The 18,853-nt window shown below is 43.6% G+C and overlaps 1 protein-coding gene across 6 annotated transcripts in view; it reads right to left on the bottom strand.

The window, feature by feature from the left end:
- Positions 1-1,022: 1,022 nt before the first annotated feature.
- The window catches only part of ccdc187 (coiled-coil domain containing 187), a 73,656-nt gene continuing 55,825 nt past the window's right edge, over positions 1,023-18,853 (bottom strand). For 5 of the 6 annotated variants that reach the window (XM_060938366.1, XM_060938367.1, XM_060938368.1 and 2 more), the window contains 7 exons: positions 17,351-18,508; positions 16,685-16,794; positions 13,661-13,738; positions 13,446-13,580; positions 1,908-2,002; positions 1,735-1,823; positions 1,023-1,658 (listed from right to left, as the gene is read on the bottom strand). In XM_060938366.1, the coding sequence (XP_060794349.1) occupies positions 1,504-1,658; positions 1,735-1,823; positions 1,908-2,002; positions 13,446-13,580; positions 13,661-13,738; positions 16,685-16,794; positions 17,351-18,508 (1,820 nt within the window). In that variant the 3' untranslated portion in view covers positions 1,023-1,503. The remainder of the gene's footprint in view (positions 1,659-1,734; positions 1,824-1,907; positions 2,003-13,445; positions 13,581-13,660; positions 13,739-16,684; positions 16,795-17,350; positions 18,509-18,853) is intronic. The other variant, XM_060938371.1, reaches the window with a different exon arrangement.

Raw genomic sequence — 18,853 nt, 5'->3', positions numbered from 1 at the left:
TTAGCAGAGCCGTGTTGTGTGCAAAAATAATATCAGATAACGACCAGCTAGGGTTTTAACTTCACCTGAGCTTATTTGTAGCACCAGTTAGGAATCTCCCAGTGAATGCTATGCTTAGAATGCTAACCTGAAAATGTTCTCTCAGCAAAGACACAACCTTGGAGAAGGGGTCATACTCTAACAAAAGTCATAAACTCATGTAACATGATCTTTGAACCAAACCCACACTTTTTTTTTTTTACTTATTGGACTTTTTAAACTGCTGATGATACTATTTATACAGTGTGCATTTAAGTGTTTCATACAGTTTGTTACTCTATTTGTGCAATATTATTTCTCTGTCAAATATACGTTTTGTAAAAATACAGTTTTCTTCGTAATGTTTAACTGCATTTGAATGCAAGGAGTGTATCCTGTTGACAGGAAAATATTCTCTGTTAATATTTTTTACATCCATTTATAGAACATTTACTGAACAAAACACTTTCCATACATTACTACACAAAATGGGAAAAAAAACATTAAGAAAATAAGTCTTTACTTTGTTCTGATGTAAATTAGGTTCATGAGGAGTAAATGGGAAATTCCAGCCATTGCTATTTAAAAGTAAAATGGACTTTACTTTACTGTACAGCTAAACTTGAACAATTTAAATAAAAAAAATGAAAAGCAGAACCAGTTCTTTACTTTTTTTTTTTTTTAAATACATCAGACTCAATAACTTCGAGGTCCAGGATTCACCAAACAGCTCCAGACAGTAACATGATTGGAAAAACAGGCGTGCGTACGCCATTTCTAAACTGAGAACTATTTTTGAAGAGTGTGTTTCCGACTGTATTTTGTTACCAGTGCACAATGAAAAGGCAACCTTGTCAAACAGTGTATAAACGGCACATAGCAGTTCTGTAAACGCAAGAAGAAAAATGTACAGTAAGCCATATTTTACAAATGGGGGGAAAACCCACAAGCTGCATTTACAGTGTAGATAAAGAGAGACAGGAAGCGATGCTACGGAGCCAGGATTGGATAAAAAGTGCTTTTAATCACTAGTGTATTTTAGTTAGTTAAACTGAGAACGTGTGTAATGGGAATTCAGAAAGTGTCTAGTTGACTGAAAAACAGACGACATGTTGGAGTCTGCTAATAACGGACATCCCCTTACAGATACCCCCTTACCCCTAGGGCCCATTTCAGTCCCCTGACCAGCTGCACAGTATGCCAAAACTGAAAAGATGCCCAACACAAAAGCACCACCAACCGCTCTGGAGACAAACCATAAATAGCTTTAGGTCTTTGTATAGTGTCCCATATGAATCACTGGGGCCTGTGTGCCATCCTGACAGCAGCATTATTTCAAGAGTAGACCAACCCCAAACCTTTCAAGAAAAGCAAAAGTAAAAGTAGGGAATTAAATTAATCACTGTATTATAACCCCTGCTTTTATCTGTTACTGGTATCGAAGTGTTCTGTAATAACACAAACAGCCCCAGGTTACTGGCACCCTCACTGCTGTTTACAGTTCTCTTTTGATTTCGCATTCTCCTTTTTCTCTTTGGACTTGGTGCGTCCTGGCTTGTCATTTTGCCGCTTAGTTGGTGCCACGAATGCAGGCTCCTTACATGATCCTGCCTGTGGTGGAGTTTGGATCTGGCAGGTGCCTGGAAATACATTGACTTGTTTACTACAAATCTTTCCATGAAATACAGTAATGAAAGATGAGAACAAAAGCGTTACCAGAAACACTCGGTCCTGCTTGCAAATTCTCTTTCTTTTGAAAGGTTGGATCCAGTTCCTCAGCGATATTCCTGAAAGGATGCTGCTGCCTATACAGACCCAACAAAAAAACCCTTTGTTTAGAATCATTAATGAATAATGCAGTTCAGAATGACAGGAAAACTGTGACTTACACTGCCAAAGTGTCTGGACTTGGGGGTTGGTGTTCAGGAGAGCACTCCCCACCGGGAGACACAAGGCCCTCAGAGTTTAGTCTCTCCCTGGGCATCTGGCAAGAAGAGTATATTACATCTCTTCAGTTCTCAATTAATCCTTAATATATGATCATTTTGTGGACCTTTTGCTTTCCATCGTCTCGCTTTCATAATTCAGAAACTATGACAGAAATGACTTTCCCATCCATTCAGTGGAGGAGATAAAACCTATGCCCTTGAACAACGTACTACTAAAATTTTCGTGACAGTAAACCAACAGATGTCTTATCACAATGCCCGCAAAACTCTGATTGGTTGATTTTTGGCATGTTTAGCAAAAAATCCTCCTCTTCCTTCAAAAACCAAACCATTTACTAACGAGAGTGTGTGTCAATGACTGTAGCTCACTCTGGCCCCGTCTAGTCCAGAAGAAACGATCTAAAGTTTTACAAGCTATATAAACTATATATAGAAGCAGTATCCACCCTAGGAATACCAACCTATTTGCCAGAAAGAATCCAAAACGCCGAGGAATTGACCAAGAAGAGATTTTTGTTGAACTGCTCACTCATTAAGGCTTGATTAGGCCATAACTTCATTAATAATTGTAATTGAGCAAATCTGGGTAGAAGTTATATGTACCCTAGGTACCCCTACCTTCATGCCAGAAAGAATCAAAATAGGTGAAGAATTGAGGGAGAAGCAGCAAAGTGTGGAAACTGCTCATTAGGGCTTAATTACTCCATATCTTCATTATTAATTGCAATTATGAAAATTTGTGTAGAAGCCATATGCACCCCAGGCAGACCTACCTTCCTGCCAAAAAGAATAAAAATTGGTGAAGAATTGAGAAAGAAGTAGTGATTTTCATGAAATGTGGACGACGAGACAACACGATGGCATAAACTCATTGCCTGCTGGACGGATGAGTGAATGATAAAGGTCTCCTGATTCTATACATGACTGCACTACATAGGGCGTTTGTAATAGTTTCTTCAACCTATATAGAGAACTGTATGTACAATATGTACTTCTCCGTGCTCTCGCAGAAGGCGGTTGCATTTTCTCTGCCTCTCCCTTCCCTCATCTTTCCTGCTTCTGCTGTCTCGTCTGTCTAGCGTCTATACTTTTGAGAGACTCTCTCCACACTGCTCTCCAAACTAAGAAACCATGGAATTGATAAACCGATCTCTTCACGTAATTGACACAATCTTCTCGACGAGAAGCCTGGGTTCGGGGGAACTAGCCTGTCCTGCCGGAACATTCGCAGCTGGCTACATGATGGATGTGTGGGAGCGGTGGCGGGTCGTGTGCCTGGCGGTTCTTTCTGTGGAGGACATTGAAGGCATCTACCTATTCGGAACCATGATTACAGGACTTTTGCTGATTGGATTAGGCATTGCCCTGGTTTATCGAGGAAATCAGGAAACTGTGACAGCTGTCCAAAGCCCCATAGAGCTGCCCAACATGATTGAAGCGGTGGGCAGAGCTGTCGGCACTCAGACTGTGGCTATTCAGAACTTGAACCGCAACATGGAGAACATCAGGGAGAAGCTTTCGGCTTTGCAGAGGAAAACGGATTCGGAGACCAGAATGGACAGAGTAGTCGTGTAAAGGAAGGCGTCTACTCGCCCCAAGACCAAACAATCCTAATCTTACCTGCTTTCGGCTCCCTCAGACAGCAGTGGCCTTGGCCAAGGCCATTGCAACAATTCCCCCCGGAGGTCGCTGCCGTTAGACTCTCTCGTATTCCTCCCCCCTCTTCCCGTGGTCGCCGCTACCCCCAGTGTGACAAGCGGGTGCGTGACCAGCGCCATCATGGCTGCAGGAACGGACGGCTGCTTGCGCTGGGTTACCTCTATCTCCCCCCCAGTCCTGAGTTTTCATGTTGTAAAGCATACTTGTGTTATTTTGTGCTTATGTGCTGAGGTGGTTTTTTTTTTTTTTTAAATGTTCCCACACTGTACTCCTCATAATAATAAGTTAAATTTATATAGCGCCTTTCAAGAAACCCAGGGACGCTTTACAATCATAGACAAAAAATAAATAAATAAATGAATAAAAAAAAAAAAAAAAAAAAAGTCAAAAGTCCACCAAGTAGGGGTCAAGATGTAGTTCCAGTGGGGTAGCAGCCACAGTCCCACCAAAAGGCGCATGAAAACGAGTCCCACATCTCCAGCACAGCCGCCGTCAGCCACATCGCTTGAACGCCACGCCGTGGAGCCACAAAGCGAGCAGAGAAGCTCTGCCACACAGAGTGCTGGTGTGTCCCAAACCGCCTGCACAGCCGCCGCGACGCCACCGAGCAACATCGCTCGGAACATCACGCCAAGCGTTAAAGCGCAGAGTGCTGGACAACCACGATGTAAAATGAGCAGCGAGCTCACTGCAGTCCACAGCTAGGAGCACAGGCATCGCCCACAGCGAACCAAGGCCTGGAGGGAACCAACACCCAAAACTGGGTCCGGAGCTACACCACCACTGGCGGACAACACACTCAAACAAACATCAAACTACACAAAAAAATAAAATGAAAATTGAAAAAGAAAGAAAAGAAAAATAAAATTAAAAAAAGCTCTGGTGAGAAGCGGCAGCCAGAATGCGCACGACGTACTCTCAACCGGAAACGAAAAAAAAAAAAAAAAAAGGAGCATAGTGTGGGGGTTGCTTTTGTTTCTCCTCCCCTCTCCTCATGTTACTCTATTTTTTTAAAATTTCTTTTCATCCCTGTCTTCCCGTCCTGTCTACTCCCCCTCTGTCAATTGTATGTGCGTATGTAAAGACAGGTGGATGGTCAATTCCGCTGGTACTTGTGACTAGTGATAAAGGGTTCATCATATGGCGTTATTCTGGGTTCAGCCCGTTCCTGAGGTCATCTCACCAACCAAATACAGAATATTCATATTAGCCCTGACTAACAGCCAACATAAGGAACGTTGTTTTCACACTCACTGCTAGACAACGTAAATATAAAATTTAACACCCTCTCTATCTTAGATCACGTAGTTATTAAAAACACTAAACCACATCAAATATTCTCCATTCTCAGTATTATTTATGGAGAGGTGTGAATTAGGTCATAGGAAAATGGAAAGCAACACGTAAATGAGAAATTCGTGCACAAGACAGACCAAAAGGCATTCAGACATCTGGGCACGTAGTCACAGTGCTGCACTGACATTTAGGCTAAACAAACAGCATTGCCTCCAGGATTAAAGCAGCCTGCTTTGACGCATTTTGTACTTCCCATCCGAGTTTTCAAGTTTTTTGGGTTTCTCCAACTTCCTAAAAATAGGTTTGTTTTGGACTGGCTAATCAAAAGTTGTGAAGGAGTATAAAAACATGTGTTCAAAGCACATGTGGGCCTGTAACAGACTGGAGCCCAAACCAGTATGTATGATTATCTGGTCCAGTAATTATGCATGGTCCAGCCTGAATAACTTGCAGCCCTGTTTCCAAAAAAAGTTGGGACACTAAAATGTAAATAAAAACAAACAATGCTATGATTTACAAAATCATGGAAACTCCATATTTAATTGGAAGAAGGGGGGGGGGGGGGGGGGGGCAAACAAAAAAAAGCTGGGGGGGAGGAAAAAAAAAAAAAAAAACAACCCACCACACACATGCACAATTTATTTTTTAAATTTAGTGCCAGCAACTAAATTCAAGTTTCAAAAAAAAAAAAGTCAGGAAGGGGCAAGGGAAGACTGGAAAAGTTGTGCAAATGTTTATTTAAAAAAAAAATAAAAATAAAACCCCAACCCTCATTAAGTTCAAAAGCAACAGGTCAGTAACCAGGCATCCCAGAGAGGCGGAGTCTCTCCGAAGTAAAGATGGGGACGGGTTCACCGCTCTGTGAAAGACTGCATGGGCAAACAGCGCAACAGTTTAAGAACAACGTTCCTCGATGTAAAATTGCAAATAATGTGGGCATCGCATCATCTACAGTGGCGGCACGGTGGTTAGCGCTGTCGCCTCACAGCAAGAAGGTCCGGGTTCGAGCCCCGTGGCCGGCGAGGGCCTTTCTGTGTGGAGTTTGCATGTTCTCCCCGTGTCCGCGTGGGTTTCCTCCGGGTGCTCCGGTTTCCCCCACAGTCCAAAAGACATGCAGGTTAGGTTAACTGGTGACTCTAATGGCCCTTTTCCACTACCCTTTTTCAGCTCACTTCAGCCCGACACGGCTTGTGTTTCGACTACCTCAGAACAGCACGACTCAGCTCGCTTCAGCCCTGCTCAGCCCCCAAAACTCGCACGGTTCTGGAGTGGGGCTGAAGCGAGCCAAACCGAGCTGAGTGGGGCTAGGGGCGTGAGGAGACACTCCCCTGTGCACTGATTGGTGAGGAGGAGTGTCCTCACATGCCCACACGCCCCGCGAGCACGCTGGGATCTGTAAACACCGTAAACCCGGAAGAAGAAGAATTACGAATTACGAGAATTTCTGAAGCCTTATGCGCCTTCGCCTCATCTATACGCTCTTGCCAGTATCTGTTGGCGTTGTCGGTGACAACAAGCCACAGCACCAAGACCAGCAACACTAACGACTCCATGTCCTCCATGTTTATTGTTTACTATCCGGGTCGTGAGACTACCGCTTAAAAGGTCACTGATGTCACTGTTTGCGCCGCCTAACGACATCACGTGACGTCCACCCACTTGCGCTACCTCCACCCAATTGTGTCCACCCACTTCCAGCCAGCACGGTACAGCGCGGTTGTAGTCGAAATGCAACTCCAACAGCCCCACTCAGCTCGACTCAGCCCAACTCAGCACGGCACGGCTCAGCCCAACTCAGCCGCGTTGGTAGTGGAAAAGCGGCATAAATTGACCGTAGGTGTGAATGTGAGTGTGAATGGTTGTCTGTGTCTATGTGTCAGCCCTGTGATGACCTGGCGACTTGTCCAGGGTGTACCCCGCCTTTCGCCCGTAGTCAGCTGGGATAGGCTCCAGCTTGCCTGCGACCCTGTAGAACAGGATAAAGCGGCTAGAGATAATGAGATGGAGATCATCTACGGTACATATCGTTAAAAGATTCAGAGAATCTGGAAAAATCTGTGTACGCAAGAGACAAAACTGACACCCAATACTGGATGCCTGTGATCTTCAGGCCCTCAGGAGACACTGCATTAAAAGCAGACACATGTCTGTAGTGGAAAACAGTGAATGGTTTCTGAACACAGTTCATCACTGTATCCACAAATGCAAGTTAAAACCACATAGAAAAACAAAAGACCCAGAAACGCTGTGGCCTTCTTTGGGTTAAAGAGGAGAGGGAACATCTGGCTCATCAGCGCACAGTTCAAAAGCCAGCATCTGTGATGTTTCGGGTGTACATTAGTGCACATGCTGAATTCCTGCTGAAATGATGCATGTAGGTTTTGGTGCATCATGCTGCCATCCAGATTACCTCTTTTTCAAGGAAAGGCTAGCTTATTTCAACAAGATGCTGCATTGTGCACGTATTCCGTAGTAAGAGAATCTGGGTGCTAAACTGGTCTGCCTGCATTCCAGACATCTCTAACCGAAAAAAAAATTTGGGGCATTACAAAGCACAAACAAAGGAAACCCCGAACTGTTGAGCAACTGAAAATGGATATCAGGAAAGAACGGGACAAGATTTCTCTTTCGAAACTAGAGCAACTGCTCTCCTTAATTCCCAAACATTTAGAGAGTGCTATTAAAAGTAGAGGTGATACAACAGTAGTAAACCTGTGCCTGTCCCAACATTTTTGAAACATGTTGCTGGCAACAAATTAAAAATGAGCATGCAGGTATATTTAAAATAAACATCCCATTTTCAACATTTGACATGCTGTCTTTGTACAGTTGTCAATAAAATATAGCATTTCCATGATTTGTAAGTCATGACATACTGGTTTTAGTTTACATTTTACACAGCATCTCAACTTCTTTGGAATTAAGGTTGTATTTGCTGGATTCAGGGCGGCACGGTGGTGTAGTGGTTAGCGCTGTCGTCTCACAGCAAGAAGGTCCGGGTTCGAGCCCCGTGGCCGGCGAGGGCCTTTCTGTGCGGAGTTTGCATGTTCTCCCCGTGTCAGCGTGGGTTTCCTCCGGGTGCTCCGGTTTCCCCCACAGTCCAAAGACATGCAGGTTAGGTTAACTGGTGACTCTAAATTGACCGTAGGTGTGAATGAGAGTGTGAATGGTTGTCTGTGTCTGTGGTGGGGTTTACATTAGACCGTATCAGCGGATCATCAGATTAACGTTTTTAAAACGATTAGCGTGCACACAGCAACACCAATACACGGATACGCTCGGCTCCGCAGGCATCCTGCGCTCCAAATCACTCCGCCCTGAACAGCGAGTGCCCTCTGGAGGGTGCGCACTCCAGCCCTGCGCAGCTCACAGAGCGCGCGAGTATAGCGCACGAGCAGTGATTCGGGACTGAGCCGCTGTGTGTGTGATCCCAGCGCACATCACTTACCACTTGCAAGTGGAAGGATGGCAAGCCTAAAGACAATCATAACTACACAATGGGCAGTATTTGCATCAGTATTTGCAGTATCTTCATACTTTTATACTCTTTAATGAAAGGTGATACAAGGCGGAAGTCCGCGCCGTTTTTCAGCAGTCACGTCACATGACCAACGCCAGCGAATCAGGAAGGTGGATGTCACAGTGACGTTGTCCAATGACGACGCCAGCTAGAGCTCAGCACAGCGTATCCTCAATGTTTACACAGCACCGGACCAGACACGATCTAGATTGAATACGTGGACCCTGGCGGATTCCCGTTTCCCGGCGTTTTAATGTAAACGGACAGTGCATCCGCGAAGAAAACGAGACAGATACGGTCTAATGTAAACTTGGCCTATGTGTCAGCCCTGTGATGACCTGGCGACTTGTCCAGGGTGTACCCCGCCTTTCGCCCGCAGTCAGCTGGGATAAGCTCCAGCTCGCCTGCGACCCTGTAGAACAGGATAAAGCGGCTAGAGATAATGAGATGAGATTTGCTAGATTTATTTTCTAATGAAATTCTGGATAGCTTTTTTTAGTGTCTTTAATTGACATCTTGGATTATTTTCACTGCAGTGAATGGTTCCCTACATTACCCACAATGGTGCTTGGCTACCTGTAGACAGTGGCAGCAGTTGGATTCATCCCTCTATATAAGATTCGCCTATTTGTTTTGCTGTCACATGGTATTTAGTACCCTCGGACAGACCCCCCCCCCCAAAAAAAAAAAAAAATTTTCATTCATTACAGCTAAGCACGCAACACAGACTAGATGTTGTATACAAGTGTCATCCATAGACTAAGTAAATCAGTTTGCAAGTTTTTAAAATCACATAAGCCATCTTTATTCATAAGGATCGTTTGTAAATTGTCAGCATTTGACAAAATTATGACCCATGAATGTGGACAAAAATCTGGAATAAGGGGGCGTCGTGGCTCAGGTGGATAAGGTGCCATACCATAAATCCGGGGACCCGGGTTCGATTCCGGCCCAAGGTCATTTCCCGATCCCTCCCCGTCTCTCTCTTCCGCTCATTTCCCATCTCTACACTGTCCTATCCAATAAAGGTTAAAAAAGCCCCCCCCCCAAAAAAATCTTTAAAAAAAAAAAAAAAAATCTGGAATAAAAGTGAAGAAAGTTAACAGTTATAAGGGTTAAAGGCAAATTCCTGACTGCCCTTATGGTGGGGGAAGCTGATAAGGTAGCCTTCTCACAATGTAAGCTTATAATGTAAAAGAAATTTGCCTGTTTCACCGTATGCCCAGGTCAGATGGCAGAAAGACGCATGCTGCGACCTGTGATCGGTCAGGTGGCCGCAGGCGTTTTGCGTCAAATCCTTCGTTGCAGTCAGACGTAGTCCAAGACGCAGAGTTTTTAAGCTGAATCTTGTCACGAGCCAGCCGGGAACATCTAGATCCTGATCTGATCTTCTACCCTTTTCCCGGTTTTTCCCCACGCTGCAGCCAGCACACCTGTCTCTCATCAGCTCATCCATGACTCTATATTATACCGCTCGGATATTCATTCGCCACGGGATTGTCTTCGACTCAGGATATGGTCCCCCCCCCGTTTTGTATTCTATAATTTTGTTACTTTGCTTTGCACTTTGGAGTATTTCACGCTTCTGTGGATTTCTTTTATTGGGACTGTGAGCGTGTCGTTTTCCCGACGCGGAAGCACTTTGACCTTTTGAACTTCATTCTTTGAACTGGGAGCTGTTTCCCGTTGCAGAGCTGCGTGTCTGGACTATGCTTTTTTTTTTTTTTCCCCCTTTTGCGCTCATTTGGCAGCTGATCTCTAATCTCCATTTTTTCCCTAATTATCCGTTCCTGCATTTCTCCTGTCAGCTCCTCCCCTCCCCTCCACCATCTGGATTAAGACCTGCCTTCTACATACGTCAACCTGCTATTTGCACTGATTGGAAGTGAATCACAGCTGAAATGCGAACAGATTGCGATCCACTTGTGTCAACTTGCCTCAACTATAGACCCTCTGCAACACACTGCCATTATCTGGGATAGATCAGGGATAAAATTAGCTCATGTTTTAAGTCGTTCAAATTCTGTAAAGCTGCTTTGTGACGACGTTTATTATTAAAAGTGCTATACAAAAACTTGACTTGATCTGCGTCATGCGCCCACCTGCGATTGTGTTATTGCAGGTAGACGCATGTAGTTGAAAACTAGTTGCAGCCTGTCGTCATACCTGGGCATTATATACACAACCAGTTCCATAAGTATTCAGACAGTGACATTTTTCATACTTTTGCCTCTGTACACTACCACAATGAAGATGCGATTGAAGCGTAGAACTTCAGCTTTACTTCAAGATGTTGATTATTTTTTAATCACATTAACCATTTAAGAATTAAAGCCATGAAGGAAGAAAAGGAAAAAAAGTCCCCCCCATCTTCACAAGCTCAAAACTAATTGGACAGATGAATGCAAGATCCACTTGCACCAGAATGATGGAAAAAGACAAGTACGGAGAAGGAAAGGAAGGGCGCATGCTCCAGAGCATCTCTCATTATCTGTCGAGCATGGTGGACATAGGCATGTGTATAGCTGCTGGGTCAAATGGTGTTTATTGAGGATGTGACTTCTGATAGAAGTAGCATGATGAATTTTGACATGCATACATACACTACCGTTCAAAAGTTTGGGGTCACCCAGACAATTTTGTGTTTTCCATGAAAAGTCACACTTTTATTTACCACCATAAGTTGTAAAATGAATAGAAAATATAGTCGAGACCTTTTTCTGGCCATTTTGAGCATTTAATCGACCCCACAAATGGGATGCTCCAGAAACTCAATCTGCTCAAAGGAAGGTCAGTTTTATAGCTTCTCTAAAGAGCTCAACTGTTTTCAGCTGTGCTAACATGATTGTACAAGGGTTTTCTAATCATCCATTAGCCTTCTGAGGCAATGAGCAAACACATTGTACCATTAGAACACTGGAGTGAGAGTTGCTGGAAATGGGCCTCTATACACCTATTGCACCAAAAACCAGACATTTGCAGCTAGAATAGTCATTTACCACATTAGCAATGTATGGAGTGGATTTCTGATTAGTTTAAAGTGATCTTCATTGAAAAGAACAGTGCTTTTCTTTCAAAAATAAGGACATTTCAAAGTGACCCCAAACTTTGGAACGGTAGCGTATATAGGACGTATACTTTCTGCTCAGATTCAGTCAAATGCTGCAAAACTGATAGAACAGCACTTCACAGTACAGGAGGTCAATGACCCTAAACATAGTGCAAAAGCAACCCAAAAGATTCTGAAGGCACAGAAATGAGCGGAATGTCAGTCAACCCAACTGAGTGTTTCACTTCCTGAAGATGCAACTGAAGGCAGAAAGACCCACAAATAAGCAGCAACTGAAGGTGGCTGCAGTAAAGGCCTAGCAAAGCATCTCAAAGGAAGAAACTCAGCATTTGGTTACGTCCATGTGTTCCAGACTTCAGGCAGTCACTGACTGCAAGTATGAAAGGGGAACTGAAGTCATTTTTAAAACTTGCTTCATTTCTTAATTAATATGTGTTATTCAATTCCGTTTTCGGTTTCAGTAACCTTATATCGTGACTCGCATTGGCAACTAACTGCAATTAAATATTATACTTATCAGCCTGTTCGGTTTTTAGCCATGCTGCATTTAGTTTGTTTGCTCCACGGCAGGCATCGCTTATCTGCATGATCTTCACAAGACTTGCGTGAGACTTCGAAACATGATGTGTCAGCCAGGTGTCAGTGCCGCCATTTTGAAAACTGTTTTCCAAACGAAACATTGCGCAAAAGGGCAGCACGGTGGTGTAGTGGATAGGCTCCAGCTTGCCTGCGACCCTGTAGAACAGGATAAAGCAGCTAGAGATAATGAGATATTGCACAAAAACGAGTTTTAATGACGATTACCGCCTACTTTCTTCAAACTTTCCTGATTGCTGTCAAAACAAAAAGCCTCCGGCTTGATTACATCAGCATTCGAAAGAGGGTGTGCGCGTCTTTTGACAACGTTGGCAGATGTGGTCACTTTGATTTCCGCTGTATGTTTTACTTCCGTCCTACGACGTCTCGCACAGGTCTCAGCGAATCTCGTTTACGGCCGTTGCTTTGACATATGGACTGAAATATGCCATGTAATATCTCAAAACTCATAACTTGCTATAGCAGTGACAAAATAGCTATCAAAAATGCATGCTGATATTTAATAAAATGAGAAATAGAATTGATTTATATTTTTAAAAAAAAATTGCTTTCAGTTCCCCTTTAAAAACAATGCTTATATTTATAACTCTGTTAGATTGTGCAATTACTTCCGAGCCTGCAAAACAATGTAAAAATGGCTGTAACTGCTAAAAGGTTACTGCAATACTTTTGTTAAATACCTCAAAGAGAAGCTAGAAGTCTACATTTCGATCACACCTTGTTGGCTTCGTTTCAAATCCATTGTGGTGGTGTACAGAGGCAAAATTATAAAAATTGCATCACCGTACAAATACTTATAAAGCTGGCTGCGTGTTTAAAAAAAAAAAAGTCTTTCATTCATTTTCATGTTTCCACCATAAGGGCAGTCCGAGACTTGCTTTTAACCCTTATAAAGGCTAAATATTCTTCACTATGGATAAGATTCTCTCAAGGCTAAGCCAAGGACTTCCGGAGGTTAACGTGTTCGAGCAAAGAAAACGCATTTTGCAGGAAACGCTGGATTACTTTAAATAAAAACGGAGAGATGACCAATCTTCCTGCACTGAGTAAAACCAAGTCTTCACTTCCCATTCTCACTTTTAATTCCACTAAACGTAAAGCATTGCTATAGTTACAGGTCATAAACAGAATAGCATGGCTTTCAGTAACCTTCTGGATAGACATGGGGAGGGACTATTCTTTTCAATGTCTAAAAATTGATTAATAAAACCCAAATACCATGTTAACACACGACTATGAAATTATGTAACTTCATTCACTCGAGTTTGTACTGAACTCCGTGACCTCCAGCTGCAGTAAAACGTTACACACACACACAGTAGGACGACAGCATTACCTGTCCATCATAGACCTCTCGGTTGTCATACACACGACTTCTTTCTCTGTATCCTTGCCCAGAGCTACAATCCTCCGACTCATGAGACCGCAGCTGAGCCTTTATCTCTTGCTTTTGCATGAAGTGCGCAATCTCCTGTAATATAAAAAAAGTCATAAATTAGTAACGATGATCAAATCCTCTAGAAAAGATACACGCGTCTTGAACTTGCCTACCTCATCCTGAGCAACCTGTGCTACTGTGAAGTCTCCTTTTGGGCAAGATCTCTCGAAAGGAGAGGCAGGGCCAAGATCCTTAACAAAAACAAAAACCTAAATCAGGGACAGCATCTTGTATCTTGGAGAATGTGGGTTAAATATAAACCAGACTGTGCTAGACAGGCCTAATACTTTCCAGTGAAGTCAAGTTCAGAGGAAGAGGGGGGAAGGGAAAAAAAAAAAAAAAGCAGTAAATGAATACATGATTAAAAGTTTCATTTCTAACCAAATAGCACTTAAATAAACAAATTCAATACTAAGCTAAACAATTGTTTGCTCAGTAATTGAATTATTGGGCTATGTGAATTTTGAATGAAACTTCGTGTTAATAGCACATAAAATACTGTACATATTTGCTGACAGATGTTACACTGTTCAACTATTCATCATTTTATACCATTTAAAAAAAGGCTAAAAGTCTTTAATAAGGGAGCTTCAGCTCGAAGGTCTTGCATGATCTTACTGTGTGCGTTTTCTCCAACCTCCCAAACACATGCTGCTAGGTACGGTAGCTGCTACTCGAAGATTAAGCTTTCATCGATATTTTCATTTTGGTGAATGGTTCCCTGCGTCGTCCACAATGCCACTCGACTACATCTCGATCGAGGCACCAGTGGGATTTAGGCCCTGCTTCATATCTAGCTAAAGTGAGCGATGCAGCAGCGCTTTAGTCCTTTGGTCTGTCCAGCTCTCAAACAGATCAGCATCGAAAGCTTAAATTTTCATGCAAATACCACCGTCCTCCATCAATGCCATCATGATTGTAGTCATCTTTAACTACTTAAGCCAAGGCTCGATCATAACCGCTATATGTAGCATTCCCTTACCATTTCAGTGCAGAAAATAAATACACCAAAAAAAAAAAAAAAAAAGCAAAGCAAAGCAAGCACCAACCATTAAGTATGTGTATTTCAATATAAAAATATTCCATGCGTTTCCTGGTGGAGGTTTCTGACCTTATCGAATGTAAAGGAGAACTGAAGTCAATTTTAAACTTGCTTTATTTCTTAACATGTTATTCAATTACGTTTGCGGTTTTAGTAACCTTATATCATGACTCGTACTGACAACTAATTGCAATCAAAATATTATACTTATCGGCCTATTAGTTTTTTAGCAGTGTTGAATTTAGTTCGTTTGGTCCACGGCAGGCGTCGCTTATCTGCGCGATCTTCACGAGACTTGTGCGAGACTTCGAAACGTGAAGGGTCAGCGCTGCCATTTTGAAAACTGTTTTCCCAAACGAAAATGTTGCACAAAAACGAGTTTAAATGACGATTACTGCCTACTTTTTTCCAAACTTTCCCGATTGCTATCAGAACAAACAAAACTTCTGGCTGGATTACGTTAGCATTAGAAAGGGGGCGCGTGTGTCTTTTGACAACGTTGGCAGATGGTCACTTTGATTTCCGCTGTACGTTTTACTTCCGTCCTACGATGTCTCGCACAGGTCTTGACAAATCTTGTTTACGGCCATTGCTTTGACATATGGACTGAAATATGCCATGTACTATATATCAAACACTCAACTTGCTATAGCAGTGACAAAATGGCCATCAAAAATGCATTCCTATATTTAATAAAATGAGAAATAGAATGGGCAGCATGGTGGTGTAGTGGTTAGCGCTGTCGCCTCACAGCAAGAAGGTCCGGGTTCGAGCCCCGTGGCCGGTGAGGGCCTTTCTGTGTGGAGTTTGCATGTTCTCCCCGTGTCCGCGTGGGTTTCCTCCGGGTGCTCCGGTTTCCCCCACAGTCCAAAGACATGCAGGTTAGGTTAACTGGTGACTCTAAATTGACCGTAGGTGTGAATGTGAATGGTTGTCTGTGTCTATGTGTCAGCCCTGTGATGACCTGGCGACTTGTCCAGGGTGTACCCCACCTTTCGCCCGTAGTCAGCTGGGATAGGCTCCAGCTTGCCTGCGACCCTGTAGAACAGGATAAAGCGGCTACAGATAATGAGAGAGAGAAATAGAATTTATGATTTGAAAAAAATTAAATTGCCTTCAGTTTTCCTTTAACCAACAGTCAAAGGGACACAATATACACTGACAGTCAATGAAAATGTCCAGGTGACATTTATGAAAATAATTTTATTCATAAGCTATGAAATCATGTACTAGAAGCTTACAGATCAATATACTGACATTTAACTCGAGATGAATAAACAAAAAACAAACAAAAAAAAAAATCACAATTGTTGTGAGCTTTGATAATGTACAGTCCGAACAAAATGGATATCCTGTAATTGGAAAGTTGCAGCTTCGGTACCGAGTATTGTCCCCACCAACAGCAATACAAGCCGTCAGTCTGCGACGCATACTGCGTATCAAACGGCAAATCCTGTCTTGTGGAATGGCCTGCCACTCCTCTTGAAGTCAGAAACGTCATGGGACGAGGAACACGGTTCTGGATCTGAACACCAAGGTGATCCCATAAATGCTCAATGGGATTGAGATCAGGTGAATACGCAGGCCATGGCAGGGTTTAGACATTCAATCGACGCCCAACTTCTGAAAAACTTAGGCCGGCTTGCACCATGCCGAGGGCCCGCCATCTGTCATCTGGATTTAACCGTGGCATCTTGGACATAAGGAATACAAAAGTCGGCTTTTTCATGGCCTTAATAAAGGCCATCCAACCCATCCTTTCAACCGTGTACAAATTTTTGTTTTTCTCCAAAACAGCACTTTGAGCTGATTCCTAAAGACCACTCCCTGAAGACTATTGAAAAATGTTTGGATTAAGGAGAACTCATTAATGACTTCTGTGCACGCTATTCAATAGAAACATCTCAAAACAAACATTTCCCCAACTCCGTATTGCATAATATGTTGAATTATTGACCTGGACTTTTTCATTGACTGCCAGTATATTTTATATATATATATATATATATATATATATATATATATATATATATATATATATATATATATATATATATATATATATATGGTGAGGTTCGGGTTTTCCTTTTTTTACCCCTCTGAGCAACTCTTCTTCCTCTGCCTGTAGCCTGCGGGCGAGTTCTTCATCCTGCAGGACCTGCCTGAGTTCACCCAAATCCAGAGAGGGTCTGTTTACTCTCTGCCCTGTGGGAGTAGAGTCATAGGCAGAAAGAATGGGTGAAAGGTGCAAAACTGAAACCTAGAAGCTTTTCCAGCCCACCACCTGCAGCATGTCAGATTAGGATGCACACAAAAGGCTGGGGGGGGGATTCTGCATGATGTCATACCAGTTCTAAGAATGAAGTAGGAGGCATTTCTTTTTTTTTTTTTTTCTCTCCCACAGGTCCAAATCATGACCTTAAATCAAAGATCACACAAAGTCCCCTCTTACAAGTAAACACAGGAGGATATGGCCTACCCAGACTGCAACAAAACCAACAAGTCTAAAGTAGGGAACTCCGAGATGCAAGCTGGAATGTGTAACGAAAAGAAAGGATCAAGCAAAAAAACAAACAAAACAGTCACCTATTAAATTAGAATGCAAATTAGTACAAGATCAAAGTCGAGGAATCCCCAAACCATGTAGGGGCCCAAGGGACGGGGTTGATCTTTGAGATGATCAAGAGAAATGAACAGGTAGAGAGAGAGAGAGAGAGAGAGAGAGCACGACGCAGACCTCAGGCGGGCAGAACTTGGTTACCTGCTCCAGAAGAGCGCCCTCTGCAAGATACACTGAGGCTGCGCTGGGGGTGCCTTGGTGTTCGAGTCTCCTCCCTTTCCCTGTCCACCTCTTCTTCAGTACTCGACCTGTCCTCCTGATAACCCGACCTGTCCTCCTGATAACCCTGCCATCGCTCACTCCTTATGCCTCTCCTGCTAGGTTCTCCATGGTACCATCTGCTGTCTCTTCCCTCCCACTCCTCCCTGATGGTACGTGCTCTTGGCCTGTGCTCTGCTCGTACCCTGCAGCTGCCTCCCTCCCACCTTCCTCTCTCTCTAAGCCTGCCAAGATCTTCCTCATTTACCTCCTGCGACAAGGAGTTCCTCACGCCATTAGCCTCATGTCTGCAAGTCCGGTTTACATCACCCAGTGATCTATCCACCTGAACATGACTTTGATAGGGTCTCGCAGTATAACCCCTTAGTTCCCTGTTTCTGCCATGATTTTCCTCGAATGCTCTTGGACAATCAATATAAACGTTATGGCGATTCTGGTCATCCTGAAAGTGTACACGTCTTTGTCCTTCTCCAGATCTACAGTCGCTACTGCTATAACGTCTCGCTAGCCTGCTCTCCGATCTCACACTTCTGTTGCCCTTGTAATCAGAGTGCCTATGTCTTTCCTTTCGGCCCCCTCGGTCTCCCTGCCACATCCGGCTGTTTCCTTCTCTCATACTGCTGTGGCGAGATGGTCTTGTCCCCTGCTCGCCGCACCGCTCCGATGCCGGCTGGCGCCGGCTCAGGATTCTCTCCAGTTTATAGACGGGTTCAAAGAGTTCGTCTTCAGAACTGTAACTGAGATAGCCCTGCTCACTCAGGTCGTTCTTTATGAGCTGGACAACATCGCCCCATCCTCCCAGAAGATGCCCAGTCGTGCTGCTCTGGCTGGCAAAGCTACTGCGGCTTTGTCCTGATCGTCTCCTGCGAGGCTGCTCACGCACAGGCTGATGTCTCTGCTCAACACTGTCTGCGTACTCCCTATTAAAAGACTTCCTGCGTTCACAGTGGTCCGCCTCATAGTCCGAGGAGGAAGGAGAGGGAGAGTGCGCCTGGCTATGCCAGGACAACTCTTCCTCTTCGCTGAAGAGAGGCCGAATAGGTTGAAGTGTATTTGGCGAGCCGATGGCGCTGCCATTCTCTTTGGTTGAGCCAAACATGCAAACACAAGTTAGGAGAGTGAGGGTGGAAGTGGTTAGTGATTAAGCAATTCAGGTCAAGAGTGCAAGCAAAAACATTTAAGTGCATCAAAATGGACATTTAACAAAACGCTAGCAAAATTCCCACACCCACACACCATCCATTACTTCACAGACAAACGGGCAGGTTTCCCCAAAAGCATCGTAGCACAAAGATCATCATTAAATGCTAGAGCGAGCATCACAATGAACACTCTCTCTCCTAGTTAAGATGCTCTGAATGCTAAGAGGCTTTTGGGAAACCCAACCCAGAGCTTTACTTTGGGCAGGACGATAAAAGGACAACT

This window comes from Neoarius graeffei, chromosome 13 (genome assembly GCF_027579695.1).
Source record: "Neoarius graeffei isolate fNeoGra1 chromosome 13, fNeoGra1.pri, whole genome shotgun sequence".
NCBI classification, from domain to species: domain Eukaryota; kingdom Metazoa; phylum Chordata; class Actinopteri; order Siluriformes; family Ariidae; genus Neoarius; species Neoarius graeffei.
Note: the sequence above shows the minus strand (reverse complement) of the source record. Positions and strands in the feature narration are given on the sequence as shown.